General features: G+C 40.4%; 1 protein-coding gene across 14 annotated transcripts in view; it reads left to right on the plus strand.

The window, feature by feature from the left end:
• MAST2 (microtubule associated serine/threonine kinase 2) overlaps positions 1 to 18,560 on the plus strand; it is a 229,012-nt gene that overhangs the window by 19,793 nt on the left and 190,659 nt on the right. For 7 of the 14 annotated variants that reach the window (XM_074380734.1, XM_074380742.1, XM_074380735.1 and 4 more), the window contains exons 2-4: positions 3,236 to 3,383; positions 9,244 to 9,386; positions 9,475 to 9,504. In XM_074380734.1, coding sequence (XP_074236835.1) covers positions 3,236 to 3,383; positions 9,244 to 9,386; positions 9,475 to 9,504 — 321 coding nt within the window. The remainder of the gene's footprint in view (positions 1 to 3,235; positions 3,384 to 9,243; positions 9,387 to 9,474; positions 9,505 to 18,560) is intronic. The other 7 variants (XM_074380737.1, XM_010347406.3, XM_039474588.2 and 4 more) reach the window with 1 other exon arrangement.

Below are 18,560 nucleotides of genomic sequence, written 5' to 3' on the forward strand. Positions count from 1 at the left end.
AGACAGAGTGGCTGGAGTGCAGTGGTGCGATCTCGGCTCACTGCAACCTCTGCCTCCTGGGTTCGAACAATTCTTCTGTCTCAGCCTCCTGAGTAGCTGGGACTACAGGTGTGCGCCACCATGCCTAGGTAAATTTTGGCTTTTTAGTAGAGACAGGGTTTCACCTTGTTGGCCAGGATGGTCTCAATCTCTTTTTTTTTTTTTTTTTTTTTTTTTGAGATGGAGTTTTACTCTTGTTACCCAGGCTGGAGTGCAATGGCTCGATCTCGGCTCACCGCAACCTCCGCCTCCTGGGTTCAGGCAATTCTCCTGCCTCAGCCTCCTGAGTAGCTGGGATTACAGGCACGCACCACCATGCCCAGCTAATTTTTTTGTATTTTTAGTAGAGACGGGGTTTCACCATGTTGACCAGGATGGTCTCGATCTCTTGACCTTGTGATCTACCCGCCTCGGCCTCCCAGAGTGCTGGGATTACAGGCGTGAGCCACCGCGCACGGCCTGGTCTCAGTCTCTTGACCTTGTGATCTGCCTTCCTCGGCCTCCCAAAGTGCTAGGATTACAGGTGTGAGCCCCTGCTCCTGGCTGGGGTACTATGTATTTTCAATGTTTTAATCTTGATGCTGCTTAGTGGGTATGTTCAGTTTGTGAAAATTCATTGAGTCTATGCTTAGGTATGTGTACTTTTCTAAAATGAGTAATATGCTTCAGTAAAAGTTAAAAATCCTAGCTTAAACATTTACATTTCATATTTAATTTATATTTCCTTTCCTCTCACAGGTTTCGACTCAGAGAGACTTGGGATAAGCAGGGGTGTGATCCTCTCCTTCTTTTCTCCTCTCCTGTTTTCTAGTTTCTTTCTTTGGTGTCTTGTGGCAGGGAATAGAGAGATTGAAAAGTATATGTGTTTCTCTTATTTGGTACTGATCTAATTCTTTTTTCATTGTTCTTTCTCTGGCTAAGACTGATTATTCATCCATACAATGTAGCAGGCATCCAAATGCTGGTTCTCTCATGCAGCTCGTTTTAAGTTTGTTTTTTTTGGGATGGGGTATTTCCCTCCCTACATTGCCTTCATAGAGGATATCCACTTTAGCTTGATGTCTTCCAGGTTCTCTTGTTGTCTTCTTAGTTCTCTCCACCTAGAGCTTCTTGCTGTGCTTGTGACATTTGTGAGTGGCCAGCTCTCTTGAATTGGTTACCAGCATTAGTCCAAACTCTGCTTCCTTCCCTGGTTTTCCTTGATTTATAGGTACTGTTTCATCCTTGACATGCCAGATAGTGCAAATATGGGCTGTTCCCTTGCTACCTTCTATTTTTCATTAAGTTCTATTTCCTGTTCCCTCTGTCTAACTGCTCACTCCTGCTACAGTTAGGTACCTGGGCACATCAAATGTTTGATGATTCAGTGCCTCACTGTCTTCCCTTATTCTTTTATTCATTTACCACCATGTTTTGAAATTGTCTTTTTCTTCTTTTGAGATATTTTTCTTCACCAACTTCACTCTTCTTTATATGTTTGGGCATTTGTAAATCATGTTTTGGGTAGTCACAACCAACCAATATTAGTAATTTCCCAGTTTTTTTGAACTCACTAATCACAATATATAACTGTAGAGAATTTGTTTTTTTCTTTCTTTTTTTAATCTTAGAGAACTGGATATTTCCTCCTTTTTTTCCCCTTGTGGCTTTTAGTATTGCCATAGTGCCAGTTACTTGAATCTTGTTTTTCCAAAGGCAGGTGATATGGGGTCATTTATTTTCTTATGCTTCTTGTCTCTGTACTGTCTAGATCAGTTTGATGTGTTACTTACCTGTATTTTTTGTAGCTTCTCTCATTGACATGTAATAGATATACCTCATTGCCTTGTTTTTTTTCAAAAGTTTCTTATTTATTATAATACTCCTGATTAGGTGGGTGTTGGCTTAAAGATGTCTACATGTTGATGATATTGTTGGACACTGCTTACTGAATGAGGAGAAAGAGGCGTTGGAGTAGAATGGAATGGACTAGACTAAACGGAAGAGGGAAGGTTCTGTCAATGTTTCATATTACCTGTATTTTTTCATAGCACTTTATACCTTTTCTTTGAAAACCTGTATTTAGCTCCTCTTATAGGCAAATAAAGAAAGCTGTAAGATTAATTTTATCATTAATTGAATGTTAGAGGTATTTCTAGTTTTATGTGACAGGTAAAGTCTACCATTCAATGATTTTCTTTTCTTTTCTTTTTTTTTTTTCTTGAGACAGAGTTTCACTCTTGTTACCCAGGCTGGAGTGCAATGGCGCAATCTCGGCTCACCGCAACCTCCGCCTCCTGGGTTCAGGCAATTCTCCTGCCTCAGCCTCCTGAATAGCTGGGACTACAGGCATGCACCACCATGCCCAGCTAATGTTTTGTATTTTTAGTAGAGATGGGGTTTCACCATGTTGACCAGGATGGTCTTGATCTCTTGACCTCGCGATCCACGTTCCTTGGCCTCCCAAAGTGCTGGGGTTACAGGCTTGAGCCACTGTGCCCGGCTCCGGCTTTTTTTTTTTTTTTTTTTTTGCGTTTAATGATTTTCTTAAAAACTAAAATATGCTTTTCTTTATTGGATATAGGAAAGGTATGAATAAAAGGAGAAATGTAAATAAACTTAACTTAGAAGTGTCCTCATTATGAATAATAATATATCCTCTCAAAGTGTCTGTCATCCTGTGACTCTTCTCACCTATTTTTCCTTTGGCATTTTATAATCAATATCCTGTACCCTTTTTTTTTTTTTTGAGATGGAGTTATGCTCTTGTTACCCAGGCTGGAGTGCAATGGCGCGATCTCGGCTCACTGCATCCTCCGCCTCCTGGGTTCAAGCAATTATCCTGCCTCAGTCTCCCACGTAGCTGGGACTACAGGCGTGCGCCACCATGCCCAGCTAATTTTTGTATTTTTAGTAGAGACGGGGTTTCACCATGTTGACCAGAATGGTTTCGATCTCTTGACCTCGTGATCCACCCGCCTCGGCCTCCCAAAGTGCTAGGATTAAAGGCGTGAGCCACCGCGCCCAGCTCCTGTGCCCTTTATGGCATACCCAGCTTTTACTAAAAAGTATGTTTCTGTCTTTAGCTATTGAGGCGGAAATATAATATGTTGGCATTTTTAAACTGTAATGAGTGTTGTAGAGGTGTTTAATATAAAGTTCTTATACTTCAGAAGATATATTGAAGACTTATGTCTTACTTTTTTTCTCTTTGAAGGATGTGGTAACTGGACTTAGTCCTCTGCTCTTCAGGAAACTCAGTAATCCTGACATATTTTCATCCACTGGAAAACTTAAACTTCAACGACAACTGAGTCAGGATGATTGTAAGTTATGGAGAGGAAGCCTGGCCAGCTCTCTGTCGGGTAAATATCTTTTTTTTTTTTTTTAAAAGAAATGTGGGACTGTGTGGTCAATATTTAAGGGTGTATTAATTGACTTGGCATCTTGACAGTTTCTTTTCTGGTCGTAGTGTTGTGTAGAACACTTATGGTAAGGCTCTCTTTCTCTCCTTACTTCTTCCTCATGGAATCTCTTATTGCTAACCTGCAGGACCTGATAAATACTTCTTGGTTGATCACCACTGCTGGTTACTCTCTCTCATTCTGATTTTTACTGTCTGCCCACTTCTGTAGACTTTACATTCTTTGCTTCCGTAGATTTTCTTTTTTTCTTCATTCTCAAAACCTAAAACCTCACAGTGGCCTCTCTACCTCCTTCAAAGAAAAGATACTTAAAAAATTAATTTAAGGGGAAAAATTATACAAAGAAGGCACAGTATAAAAGGAAACAATTACATTGTGGCATAATTCTTATCAGTCAATAGTTTTAAAAAAAGAAAACCTATTTGATCTCAGCTAAAAATAAGAGATTAGTAGAGAAGAAAATGTAATCTCACCGTACCCTTTTACCCACAAATAAACAATTTTCAGTTTTCTTTTTCTTCCTGTTCCTTTCAAGGCTATTCCATTGGCCTTATTTTCTTACGCTTATATTGAAATTTTTATTTTTGCTGGTCATATATTTAGCCACATAGAGCCATTTCTTGTTTGGTTTTTGATAGCATTCTGTTCTTCTTTTAAAGGGATGTGATTATTATTATTATTATTATTATTATTATTTTTTCCAGAGACAGAGTCTCACTTTGTTGCTCAAGCTGCAGTTTAGTGGTGTGATCTTGGCGCAGTGCAACCTCTGCTTCCTGGGTTCAAGTGATTCTCCCGTCTCAGCCTCCCAAGTAGCTGGGATCACAGGCAAGCACCACCATGCCTGGCTAATTTTTATATTTTTAGTAGAGACAGGGTTTCACTATGTTGGGCAGTCTGGTCTTGAACTCCTGACTTCAAGTGATCTGCCCGCCTTGGCCTCCCAATGTGTTGAGATTACAGGCGTGACCCACCATACCTGGCTAGGATATAATTATCTTCTGATTGTCGTAAGTAAATTAGATTTTTGATTTTAAAATGTGGCTGCATGTGGTGGCTCATGCCTGTAATCCCAACACTTTGGGAGACCGAGGCAGGCAGATCACCTGAGGTGTGGAGTTCAAGACATGACAAAAGCCTATCTCTACTAAAAATACAAAGATTCGCTGGGTGTGGTGATGCATACCCGTGATTTCAGCTACTCAGGAGGCTGATGCACGAGAATTGCTTGAACCTGGGAGGCGGAGGCTGAGTGAGCATCATTATACTCCAGACTGGGCGACAGAGGGAAACTCTGTCTCCAAAACAAAACAAAAGGAAAATGTTTTCTTACTTGGATCAACTCTTATCTTTTGAGTACCTAACAACCAGAATATTCAGTGTTTTGTTTTGAAATGCTAAATTCCTTTTATCCTTTGAAGTAATTGCATGGATACTGGGTACATTGTTGAAATGTGGTTGTGTTTGTTTTCTCTATGGAACTTTCCAGCTATCTGATTTTAGCCTTTTTTTTTTTTTTTTTTTTTTTGAGATGGAGTTTCGCTCTTGTTACTCAGGCTGGAGTGCAATGGCGCGATCTCGGCTCACCGCAACCTCTGCCTCCTGGGTTCAGGCAATTCTCCTTCCTCAGCCTCCTGAGTAGCTGGGATTACAGGCATGCGCCACCATGCCCAGCTAATTTTTGTATTTTTAGTAGAGATGGGGTTTCACCATGTTGACCGGAATGGTTTCGATCTCTTGACCTCGTGATCCACCCACCTTGGCCTCCCAAAGTGCTGGGATTACAGGCGTGAGCCACTGTGCCTGGCTAGCCCATATTTTATGCCTTTTGGGATGTTACTCATTTCTGAGTGCTCAGCCTAAGATTTTGCAGGGTGGACTGGTACCCCACTTTTTTTTTTTTTGAGACAGGGTCTCTTCTGTCGCCCAGGTTGGAGTGCAGTGGTGCAATCTCAGCTCACGGAAACTTCCACCTTCTGGGCTAGGGCTGGGTGTGGTGGGTGGATCACCTGAGGTCGGGAGTTCAAGACCACCTTCTGGGCTCAAGTAATCCTCATCCCACCTCAGCCTCCGAAGTAGCTGGGACTACAGGTGTGCACCACCACACCCAGTTAATTTTGTATCTTTAGTAGAGAGAGGGTTTCGCCATGTTGCCTAGGCTGGTCTTGAACTCCTGAGCTCAAGCAGACCTGCCTCAGCCTCCCAGAGTGCTGGGATTATAGGTCTGAGCACTAGGCCAGGCCCGATGCTCCATTTAATTGCAATCTGCTTCATGCTTACTATACTTTATGCCTTTCTTTGCCCAGTTCCATTGGTTATGATCCACCTATCTGCTTTAGATTTACTCTTAGTTTTTTCAGCCCCTCATTGTCAGTGTCTGTTCATTTCTGTCATTCTGGCTTTTGTGTGCCTTTTTTTTTTTTTTTTTTTTTTTTTTTAAAGGCAGAGTCTCGCTCTGTTGCCAGGCTGGAGTGCAGTGGCACCATCTCAGCTCACTGAATCTCTGCCTCCTGGGTTGAAGTGATTCTCCTGTCTCAGCCTCCTGAGTAGCTGGGACTACAGGCATGCGCCACCACGCCCAGCTAATTTTTGTCTTTTTAGTAGTGGTGGGGTTTCACCCTGTTGGCCGTGTTGGTCTCTATCTCTTGACCTCATGATCTTCCCACCTTGGCCTCAGTTGCTGGGATTAATCACAAAAATACCCAATGTAGTAAAGATGTGAAGAAAGGGCTTAGGGGATTATAGGCATGTGCTGGGATTACAGGCATGAGCCACTGTGCCAGACCGTTCTTTTTATTTTTTTTAAGACAGTGTTTCACTCTTGTTGCCCAGGCTGGAGTTCAGTAGTGTGATCTTGACTCACTGCAACCTCCATCTCCTGGGTTCAAGCTTTTCTTCTGCCTCAGCCTCCTAAATAGTTAGGATTGTAGCCATGCACCACCATGCCTGGCTTTTTTTTGTTTGTTTGTTTGTGTTTTTAGTAGAGATGGGGTTTCACCATGTTGGTCAGGCTGGTCTCAAACTCCTGACTTCAAGTGATCTACCTACCTGCTTCAGCCTCCCAAAGTGCTGGGATTACAAGCATTAGCCACCGTGCCTGGCCAGCTTATTTCTTGAGTCTCTTTATTTTATTTTTTATTTTTGAGTCTCATTTTTATGGTGTTTTCTGGAGGATAAAAGATAAAAGCGTGTGCTTAGTCTGCTGTCTTTAACTGGGAATGTTTTATGCAGCAGCCTATTGAATTATTGTAAGAATAGTAATTAGAATTTTTAAGAGGTTTTCTTTTTTTCTGTGTTATTTATTTACTAAAGGACTTGTTATTCTGTTTGTTTATGTTGTTCCTTCTGTCTTTTTTCTTTTCCTCACTTGGGCAGTCCTCAGTATGATTCATTCCTTACTAATGTATACTCAAATAGGTTTCTTCTACAGTGTTCCCTCAGGCCTCTTTATTTTATTTTTTATTTTTATTAATATTATTTTTGTGATGGAGTTTCGCTGTTGTTACCCAGGCTGGAGTGCAATGGTGCCATCTCGGCTCACCGCAACCTCCGCCTGCTGGGTTCAGGCAGTTCTCCTGCCTTAGCCTCCTGAGTAGCTGGGACTACAGGCACGCGCTACCATGCCCAGCTAATTTTTTGTATTTTTAGTAGAGACGGGGTTTCACCATGTTGACCAGGATGGTCTCGATCTCTTGACCTCGTGATCCACCTGCCTCGGCCTCCCAAAGTGCTGGGATTACAGGTGTGAGCCACTGCGCCTGGCCCAGGCCTCTTTATTTTGAAGAGAGTGATGATAGAAATCTTTGTATGAATAGGATAAGTTAAGCTGACTTTCCTTTGGAATTAATAGGTGAGAAGTAGGCAGGTCCTCTGGAGAAATGCGCATTTGCGGAATGAAGGAAAGAAGGCAGACAGGCAGGCTCTACTCTGGGCTTATGGAAGTTTTGAGTAGGGAACCATCATCATAATCATTATTATTTTTGTGGAGGGCTTTATGGAAAGACTTTCCAGTAAAAGGTACATTTGAGTGAGACTTGAAAACTTAACTAGATTTTAAAAACATAGTGTAATTTTCTAGTAAAATATGCAGTTATAAAAAAATTCACTACAAAAACATGCATTATGTCAAAGTGAAGTCTTTCCTTTTTTGATTTTTTTATTTTTTGAGACAGCTTCTCATTCTGTTTCCCTGGCTAAAGTACAGTGACATGACCATGACTCACTGACACCTTGACCACCTAAGCTCAAGTGATCCTTCCCCCTTTTCCTCAGCCTCCTGAGTAGCTGGGACCAAAGGCACACACCACCATGTCTGGCTAATTTTTTTTTCTTGGAGATGGGGTCTTGCTATGTTGCCGAGGCTGGTCTTGAACTCTTGGGCTCAAGCGATCCTCCTGCTTTTGGCCTCCCAAAGTGCTGGGATTAGAGGTGTTAGCCACAACACCTGTCCTGAAATCTTTCTTTTTTTCTTTTTTTTACTTAGTAGCATGAAAACTGAGAAATCTTTCTTAATTTTTACTTTCTTCTATGTCTTAATTTTCTTCTATGGTTAGCTTTGTTAAATTGTTCTCCAAATGAATTGTTATGATATTTTGTTAGCAGCAAGAACAACAGTATCCCCTAAGCCCTTCACATCTTTACTACATTGGGTATTTTTGTGACTTAAGATTTTGCCAGGCACAGGAAGTAATTTCATGACTAAGATTTTGCCAGGCACGGGAAGTTTTCAAGTGAGGTGAGTGATTACGATAAAGCCAGGGGAAAGTACAGGGCATAATATTGAAGTAAGTGAGTGAATAAGTATTGAAAAGAGTGGAAGGAGATGAGGCCAGAAAGATAATCTGGGTTTATGGAGGGTCTTTTTCATATGCTGAAACGTTTGGCATAATTTCTTCAAATAGTAAGGAGCCATCAGAGGCTTTTAAGGAAGGCAATGACATAAACACATTTTTGTTGGTTAGATCACTAGCAAAAGTGTGAAGAATGGTGTGAAGAAGGGGAGAAATGAGATCTTCACCTCAGAAAGTCATTGCAGGCTGGGCACAGTGGCTTACGCCTGTAATAGGCAGATCATCTGAGGTCAGGAGTTGGAGACCCGCCTGGCTAACATGGCAAAACCCTGTCTCTACTAAAAAATTTTAAAAATCAGCCGGGTGTGGTGATGCACGCCTGTAGTCCCAGCTACTCAGGAAGCTGAGGCAGGAGAATCGCTTGAGCCTGGGAGGCAGAGGTTACAGTGAGCTGAGATCGAGCCACAGCACTCCAGCCTCGGCAACAGTGAGTGAGACTCCACCTCAAAAAAGAAAAAAAAAGTCGTTGCAATTCTCCATACTTGGTCTTTATAAGTGACTCTCTCTCAATGAGATTAAGGCAAACAGTAAACCTGAACTGAGCACATGGAGTCTGGTGAGAGCAGTATAGATTCATTGCTTGCCTGCTGGAAACTTGCACCACTAATGTTACATTGAGTTGATGAGAAACTATGTAGGCTAGAAGGGATTGGAAAACTCCTAGACTGCTAGTTTGGGTGTCAGAGTGGAAGGCTGGCATGTGATGAATATTATTGAGAACATAAAATAGTTAATCCATTTTAGTGTTCCACTTGCCATTATCCTCACCACAAAAACAATTAGAATTTTTAGTGGATAGTTGGAAATTTTAATAGATTCTAAAGTGGATGTGGAACAATTTTACTTTGTATCAGTATGATTTTATCCACTTGAGAGCACTGTATTTGTATTTTTTCATTCATTTATAAATAAATAGTTATAAGTATATTTTCCAAACCTTGTGTTTGAAGGTAAGCAGCTGCTCCCTTTGTCCAGCAGTGTACATAGCAGTGTGGGACAGGTGACTTGGCAGTCGTCAGGAGAAACATCAAACCTGGTTCGAATGAGAAACCAGTCCCTTGGACAGTCTGCACCTTCTCTTACTGCTGGCCTGGTAAGTGTTCATAAAGGTGGTGTTTTGCTCTATAAAAAATTCTTAATTGTCATTTGTCATTGCGACATCTGTTCTTTTTCCTTTTTAGGATTTGGAGAATTCAATTTCCCAAAGTGAAGTATGGAAAAGAATGACTTTTTAATTTTTTTTCTTTCTTTTTTTTTTTTTTTTTTTAGAGATAGGATCTTGCTTCGTTGCCCAGGCTGACTTCAGACTCCTGGTCTGTAGCATTTCTGTTGCCTCAGCCTCCCAAGTAGCAAGGACTATAGGTGCATGTCATGGGATCAGGCTAAGAATGAATTTTTTTTTTTTTTGAGATAGAATTTTGCTCTTGTCACCTGGGCTGGAGTGCAATGGCATGATTTGGTTCACTGCAACCTCCGCCTCCTAGGTTCAAGCAATTCTCCTGCCTCAGCCTCCTGGGTAGCTGGGATTACAGGTGTGTGCCACCATGGCTGGCTAATTTTTTTTATATTATTAGTAGAAATGGGGTTTCACCTTGTTGGCTAGGCTGGTCTTGAACTCCTGATCTCAGGTGATCTGCCCCTCTTGGCTTCCCAAAGTGCTGGGATTACAGGTGTGAGCCTCTGCCCCCTACCTTAAGAATGAGATTTTAATTGAGTCTATTTTGATTGCCCTCTCATCAGTGGTACTAATTGTATAATGAGGGTCAAGAAAAAGATTCCATATGGTTGTAACTTTAATGAGTAAATTTTCCCAGAAAGAACATTCTTTATTTTTTTTTAATTTTTTTTTGAGAAAGAGTTTCACTGTTGTTACCCAGGCTGGAGTGCAATGGCATGATCCCGGCTCACTGCAACCTCCGCCTCCTGGGTTCAAGCAATTCTCCTGCCTCAGCCTCCCAAGTAGCTGGGACGACAGGCGTGTGCCACCGTGCCCAGCTAATTTTTGTATTTTTAGTAGAGACAGGTTTCACCATGCTGACCAGGATGGTCTCGATCTCTTGACCTCGTGATCCACCCACCTCGGCCTCCCAAAGTGCTGGAATTACAAGTGTGAGCCACTGCGCCCAGCTAGAATATTCTTTTTATAGAAATGATTCTAAATCTGGTAAAGTTGTGCTGCTTTGGTTTATATCTCTGTGGTATACCTATTTGGTATGTGAGGATAGGGAACATGTTTGGCACATTGTGGGTGCTTAAGTATATATATACATAACAATAAGGGCCAGATGCAGTGGCTTACGCTTCTAATTCTTGTACTTTGGGAGTCTGAGGCAGGAGGATCATTTGAGCCCAGGAGTTTGAGACTAGCCTGGGCAACATAGTGAGACCTTGTCTGTACAAATAATAATAATAATGATAACAATAATAAATTAGCCAAGCAAGTTGGCGGGTGCCTGTGATCTCAGCTACTCAGGAGACTGAGGTGGGATAATTGCTCGAGTGTAAGCAGTTGAAGCTATGGGGAGCTGTGATTGTGCCACTGCACTCTAGTGACAGTGAGACCTCATCTGGGAAAAAAAGAGCCTTTTGTTTGTCTAGGCTTTGTATGATAGGCAGGGCCTTACAAAATTTAAGCTGTGTAGATTGGGTAGGTTGTTTTGTTTTCTGCTTGTTGTTACAAATTCTACCCTTTTACCCTCAAACTTGCCTGGGTACTTAAGGCAGTCACTGGCTTTCTGCTCATCTCACACTGTTTCCTCTATCTTTAGGTCTAGGCACATTACTGATTTGTAGGCTACAATCACAGAAATGTGTTCCAATTAAAGTCTCATCTAGACTTGAAGATATAAGCCTTTTGGTCAACATACATGGAGTAGAAAGCTTTGTCCATTTGTTCAGTATGGGAAGTGGGAGCAGAGGAGAGGAAGTCTTTGTGTAGCAGGTGGGAAGCCAATTTTTGGATCAAAGGATTTCCTTATAATACCAAAGTTTATGACTCTTAGGCCACAGAGAGAACCAGGATCATCTGTGGAAATTCCCACTTTCTTAACTTTTTATTTTGAAATTTTTGAATCTACAGAAAAATGGAAAGAATGGTACAATGAACGCCCATATAAGCTTTACCTAGATGGACTAATTTGTACATTTGGCCATATTTTTTTTTCTGTGTATATATATGTATTTTTTCCTGAAGCATTTCAGAGTAAGTTACAGACTAATTGCTATGTCGCATATTTAAGTATTTCTCCTAAGATGAAGGACACTCTCCTAAACATCTACAATATATTATCAGATCTAAGATGTTTAGCATTATTATTATTATATATATTTTTTGAGATGGAGTCTCACTCTGTTGCCCAGGCTGGAGTTAAGTGGTGCAGTCTCAGCTCACTGCAACCTCCACCTCCTGGGTTCAAGTGATTCTCCTGTCTTAGCCTCCCAGGTAGCTGGGATTACAGGTGGGTACCACTATACCTGGCTAATTTTTGTATTTTCAGTAGAGACAGAGTTTTACCATATTGGCCAGGCTGGATTTGAACTCTTGACCTCAAGTGATCCACCTGCCTCAGCCTCTCAAAGTGTTGAGATTACAGGTGTGAGCCACTGCGCCTGGCCACATCATTTTAATAGTAGCATCTAATAATATAAAGACCATATTCAGATTTTCCTACTTGGGTCCAGCATGTCTATTAAAGCCTCACCTGCTTCTCTTTTAACCTCTGGAATCTAAAACAAACAAAAACGGATGAGCGTACCCTACTAGAGATTTTGATCCAGATGTCTGAAGTTAGTCACAGGCTTCTGTATTTTCTTTTCTTTTCTTCTCTTGTCTTTTCGTTTCATTTCTTTTCTCTTTTTCTTTTCCTTTTTGTCTTGACTTCCCTTCCTTTCCCTTCCCCTTCCCTTCTCCTCTCTTCTCTTCTTTCTCTTTTTTTTTTCTTTTCTTTTGAGACAGAGTCTCCCTCTGTTGCCCAGTCTTGAGTGCCGTGTCATGATCTCAGTTCAACTGCACTCTCTGCCTTCTGGGTTCAAGTAATTCTTATGGCTCCCGAGTAGCTGGAATTACAGGCCTGTGCCACCTTGCCTGGCTATTTTTTGTCTTTGTAGTAGGGACAATGTTTTGCCATGTTGGCCAGGCTGGTCTCAAACTGCTGACCTCAGGAGATCTGCCTGCCTTGGCTTCCCTGAGTGCTGGGGCTACAGAGATGAGCCACCACGCCTGGCCTGTATTTTCTTTAAAGTGTTATCCTGATTCTAATGTGTACCTCTTTGAGAACTACTGCCACCCTGATACAGCTGAATGTTTCATTTTAAAGTGGTATGTTGCAGAAGGGATTCCTGGACTGAGGTTCCTGGAACATAGGCCAAGTGAACTAGAATATTCCCGAATTGTTATAATTATTTTAAATTAACAGTTTATTGAGATATAATTCACCCACTTAAAGTATATAGGTCAGTGGTTTTGGTGTGTTTCACAGACATGTACAACCATCACTGTAATCAATTTAACAGCATTTTCATTACTTTAGAAACTGTATTCTTTAGCTATCACCTCCTCATTGTTCCATCCCCCTGCCCCCAGCACTGGGCAACCACTAATATACTTTCCACCTCTATAGGTTTGCCTATTCTGTATCTTTTATATAAATTGAATCAAATATGTGGCTTTTTGTGGCTGCTTCTTTCACTTAGTCTAATGTCTTCAAGATTCATCCATGTTGCAGTATGTGTTCCTTTTTATTGCAGAACAGCATTTTGTTGTATGTATATATTATATTTTGTTTATCTGTTCATCAGTTAATTCGTTTCTTTCATTCTTCACCAACTTCATTTTTATTTTTTCTTTTTTGAGATGGAGTCTCACTGTGTTGCCAGGCTGGAGTGCAGTGGCAAGATCTTGGCTCACTGCATGCAACCTCTGACTCCCTGGTTCAAGCAATTCTCCTGCTTCAGCCTCCCGAGTTGCTGGGATTACATGCATGCACCACCAGACCCAGCTAAGTTTTGTATTTTTAGTAGACACGGGGTATCACCATGTTGGCCAGGATGGTCTTGATCTCCTGACTTTGTGATCCACCGGTCTTGGCCTCCCAAAGTGTTAGGATTACGGTTGTGAGCCACTGCACCCGGCCTTCACCTTCATTTTCTGATGTCTATTGAGAGGATTTATCTGAGTGCTGATTTTTCCTGTATATGTAGAAATTATGATCCTAATTAGTGATTACCAGGGCATGTTCTAAAAAGGATCATACAATCATATCATTGTATGTTCCTAGGGATGGAGAGGAACTTAGGTGGCATCTTGTTCAAGATGAGTTATTATTCTTAAAAAAAAATTATATAGATTGAAAATCTGTTTCTGTTTTCTCTTGTGCTTTTTTTTTTTTTTTCTATTTACCTACTGTAACTTCAAGCTGGCTCTTCTCTTTTCATTCTCCTGCCCAGAGATTTTCAGTTGGATATTTCATGTTAGGTAGCACATTTGCTAGTTGATATTGAATGCCTGTTTCTGCTTTGACTACCCATACTGGAATAAACCTCAGTGTTTATCCTGCTGTGACATTTCTGAAAAATCTTAACTAGAATGTATTCTCTTTGGTGTAATGGGCCTCTATAGTACATGGATCTAGCCTCCAAAGAACTTTTGGGTTAGCGGAACAGGATCCACATATAACAGGACAAGCATTTAAAAATAATAAAACATAACATTTAAATAAATATTGTATTGATTATGAGTTAAATGGTAACAAAAAGGGGATAATAAGTATGCTAGTTATAATTATTGGGAAGATAACTTGTAGGAGGTTAGACTTGACCAGAGTCTGGGGAGTAGATAAGCAAAAGCCTTAAGTTGCAAGTATTTTCATTTTGAGTCCATCTAGATGATGTTTTTATGAAGAGATTTTTGTACTTTTTCATTTTCTAGTTTCTACTGAGACAATTTCTCTGAGGGCTTTCCCCCCCCATATATGTAGGAACCATGATTCTGATTAGTGGTTAGCCAGCCATGTTCTAAAACAGATCGTAGAACCATATTTATATGTTCCTAGGGATGGAGTAAAACTTATATAGTGTCTTGTTCAAGATTAGCTATTATTTATGTTCTTAAAAATATATATACAGTTAAAATCTGTTGTTAAAACTGGCATAGGAGAAAGAACTGCATGAGAAATCAGAAGATAAAATTCTGATACTGCTATGTGAATCTGAATAAAGACTAAACATATTTGAGCCTCCATTTTTCTCATCTGTAAAATGAGGTTGATTCCTGCTTTGCTTTATTCTGAATATGTTAACTAGTATCTAGTCTGGATCTTTGCTTTCTGTATCTCTGATGTAAATCCACTTGGCTGTATCACCATTTCTAAGACTCGCCCTACCTGTCTATTGTTTTTCCATCCCTCAAGCCATTTCTTTGTTGTTCATTCCCCTTTTTTTTCCATAATTGAAATTTTATTGGTAGTGTTGATCAGTATACAGACATTTCCATTCGTACACGGTTCTTTTTTTTTTTTTTTTTTGAGACGGAGTTTCACTCTTGTTACCCAGGCTGGAGTGCGATGGCGCGATCTCGGCTCACCGCAACCTCCGCCTCCTGGGTTCAAGCAATTCTCCTGCCTCAGCCTCCTGAGTAGCTGGGATTACAGGCACGTGCTACCATGCCCAGCTAATTTTTTGTATTTTTAGTAGAGACGGGGTTTCACCATGTTGACCAGGATGGTCTCGATCTCTCGACCTCGTGATCCACCCGCCTCGGCCTCCCAAAGTGCTGGGATTACAGGCTTGAGCCACCGCGCCCGGCTTCGTACACGGTTCTTAACATATCTACTGAAAATCTAAAAAGCCATGTATTGTAATTGTTTTTTAAACAGTTATTCTATTGACATTCCAGCTCAAAATTGGGAGGCAAATTTTCCTTAGGAGGCCATCAAGGGGAAAGTACCAGTATTGTCAAGGGTTACATACATCCTACCAATTTATTAATTCATAATTTAGTAGTATATATACTACATACTCAAATGTTCAGTCTTTTGTAGCACTTTAACAAAGTTATCAGGAAAATAAGACTACTTCGACTAAAGGTGTTAGAGAGTGCACACAGTTCTGACAGGAAGAGCCCATGAACAAGGAGTGATTTTTGTTAGGAAACAATTCTTCTAAAAAGCAACATGAGGATAGAAGTAATCTAAAATGTTGAAGCCATGATTACCAGTAACTATTCTAACATGATACTGTGGTTATAGCAAACTGGTGTAATCTTAAACTGAATTGGGAATATTTCTTTTCTTTTTTTTTTTTTGAGATGGAGTCTTGCCCTGTCACCAGGCTGGAGTGCAGTGGCTCGATCTCGGCTCACACGTCTGCCTCCTGGGTGCAAGTGATTCTCCTGCCTCAGACTCCCAAGTAGCTGGGACTATAGGCGCATGTCACCACACCCAGCTAATTTTTTGTATTTTTAGTAGAGATGGGTTTTCACTGTGTTAGCAAGGATGGTCTCAATCTCCTGACCTCATGATCTGCCCACCTCGGCCTCCCAAAGTGCTGGGATTATAGGCGTGAGCCACTATTCCTGGCTGTGAATAATTCTAACTAAAACAAGAGATATGATATTCTGTTGAGTATTTTATCATTAGTTCTCATGTTGAATATGACATGTCGTTTTGGGTGTTTGGGTGCCATCTTATTATTGAATTTTGTTAAGGTGAGGTTTTCACATAACATAAAATTAATAACCATTTTAAAGTGTACATTTTAGTGGCATTTTGTGCATTTGCAATCTGTGCAGCTTTATCAAGTTTTAAGACATTTTCACCACCACTCCTTGCAAAAAAAATCCTCTACCCATTAAACAGTCATTATTCATTCCACCCTCATTCTAGCGCTGGCAACCACTAATCTGCTTTTTGTCTCTGTGGATTTACCTATTCTAATATTTCGTATAAATAGAATCATAAAATATGTCATGTTTTGTGTCTGTTTTTTTTTTTTTCACTTAGCCCAGTGCTTTCAAGATTTTTCTACATTGTATCATGTATCAATACTTTATTCCTTTTTGTGGCTGAATAAAATTCCATTGTATGGATAAACCACATTTTGTTTATCTGTTTGTCTGCTGATAGACATTTGGGTTGTTTCCACCTTTTGGCTATTTTGAATAGTGCTGCTGTGAGCATTTGTGTACATGAATTTGTTTTGAATATTGGGTTTCAGTATTTTTGGGTATATACCTAAGAGTAGATTTGTTGGGTGATACAGTAATTCTTCAACTTTTTGAAGAACTACCAAACTTTTGGTTTGCTACGCCATTTTATATTCTTCCCAGAAATATATGAGGGTTTCAATTTCACTCCATCCTTGCCAGTACTTTTCTGTGTTTTTGATTATAGCCATCACAGTGGGTGTTAAGTGGTGTTTCATTGTGGCTTTGATTAGTATTATATTTTAAATTTAATAATATTTTAGAACAGTCTGTTGAGGTGACATAGAGTATGCTTTTAAAGGAAATAACAAAACTCCAAGACTTTTATTAGAACCTTTTCTCATCGTTAAAAAGTTTCTTATTTTGGCCGGGCGCGGTGGCTCAAGCCTGTAATCCCAGCACTTTGGGAGGCCAAGGCGGGTGGATCACGAGGTCAAGAGATCGAGACCATCCTCGTCAACACGGTGAAACCCCGTCTCTACTAAAAATACAAAAAATTAGCTGGGCATGGTGGCGCGTGCCTGTAGTCCCAGCTACTCAGGAGGCTGAGGCAGGAGAATTGCCTGAACCCAGGAGGCGGAGGTTGCGGTGAGCCGAGATCACGCCATTGCACTCCAGCCTGGGTAACAAGAGTGAAACTCCGTCTCAAAAAAAAAAAAAAAAAAAAAAAGTTTCTTATTTTAATATATATTATTTGTAGTTGAAAAATAATTCCATCATTCTTAATTTATTTTTTCATAGATGTTTGTTTTACCTACATCAGTGTTATAAAGAGATTCCAAACTCAGCCACTTCCCCTTTCAGTATTACCTTTCTGCTGCTGTGGTTTCGCATTTTCTACTGTGAAAGGTGGAGATATCTATATTTATATATTAGTTGGCTTTATTGAGGTATAGTTTACCTAGAGTAAAATTCACCCATTTTAAGTGTTCAATTTGATAAATTTTGGTAGATGTATATAGTTGTGTAACCGCCACAATTATGATATAGATATATGCGAATTATAGTATAGAATAGAACAGCATTCCCCAACTGCTTTGGCACCACAGACTGGTCTCATAGAAGACTGTTTTTCCACGGATGGGGTAGAGGGGGCTGGGGATGGTTTCAGGATGAAACTGTTTCACCTTAGATCATCAGGCATTAGCTAGATTCTCATGAAGAGCATGCAACCTGGATCCCTTATATGCGTAGTTCACAATAGGGTTCTTGCTCCTATGAAAATCTAATGCTGCACTGCTGATCTGACAGGAAGTGGAGTTCAAGTGGTAATGCTCGCCCTCATGCAGCTCATCTCCTGCCATGTGACCTGGTCCCTAACAGGGCATTATAGAATATGGACCCGGTATAGAATATGTCTGCCAGGATCTCTTGTGTCGGTTTGCTGTCTGTTCTCTCTCCCCAGGTCCAGCCCTTGGTAACTATTGATGTACTTTTTTGTCACTGCAGTTTTGCCTTTTCCAGGATTTCATAGAAATGGAATCATACAATATGTAGTCTTTTGTATCTTTTTTCACTTAGCATAATCCTTCTGAGATGCATCCATGTTGTTTTGAGTATCAGTTTGTTCCTCTTTATTGCTGAAAAGTATTCCATTGGCATGGGTATACAGACTTTCCATTCCACAGTTAATGACCATATAGGTTGTTTCCAGTTTTTGCCTGTTATGGAGAGAGCCGCTATGAAAGCTCATGTAATTTTTTTTTGTTTTTGTTCTGGTGTGAAATATGCTTCTATTTCTCTTGAGTAAATACCTAGGAGTGAGACTGGTGGAATGTATATTTACCAGTGTAAATTTATCTTTATAAATGTATATTTACCACTGAATATTTGTCTTTATAAGAAACTGCCAATCTGTTTTCTTTTTCTTTTTTTCTTTTTTTTTTTTTGAGATGAGGTCTCTCACTGTCATCTGGGCTGGAGTGCAGGGAGTAGCTGAGATGACAGGTGTCCACTACCATGCCCAGATACTTTTTTGTATTTTTAGTAGAGACGGGGTTTCACCATATTGGCCAGGCTGGTCTTGAACTCCTGACCTCGTGATTCACCTGCCTCGGCCTCCCAGAG

This window comes from Saimiri boliviensis, chromosome 11, assembly GCF_048565385.1.
Source record: "Saimiri boliviensis isolate mSaiBol1 chromosome 11, mSaiBol1.pri, whole genome shotgun sequence".
NCBI classification, from domain to species: domain Eukaryota; kingdom Metazoa; phylum Chordata; class Mammalia; order Primates; family Cebidae; genus Saimiri; species Saimiri boliviensis.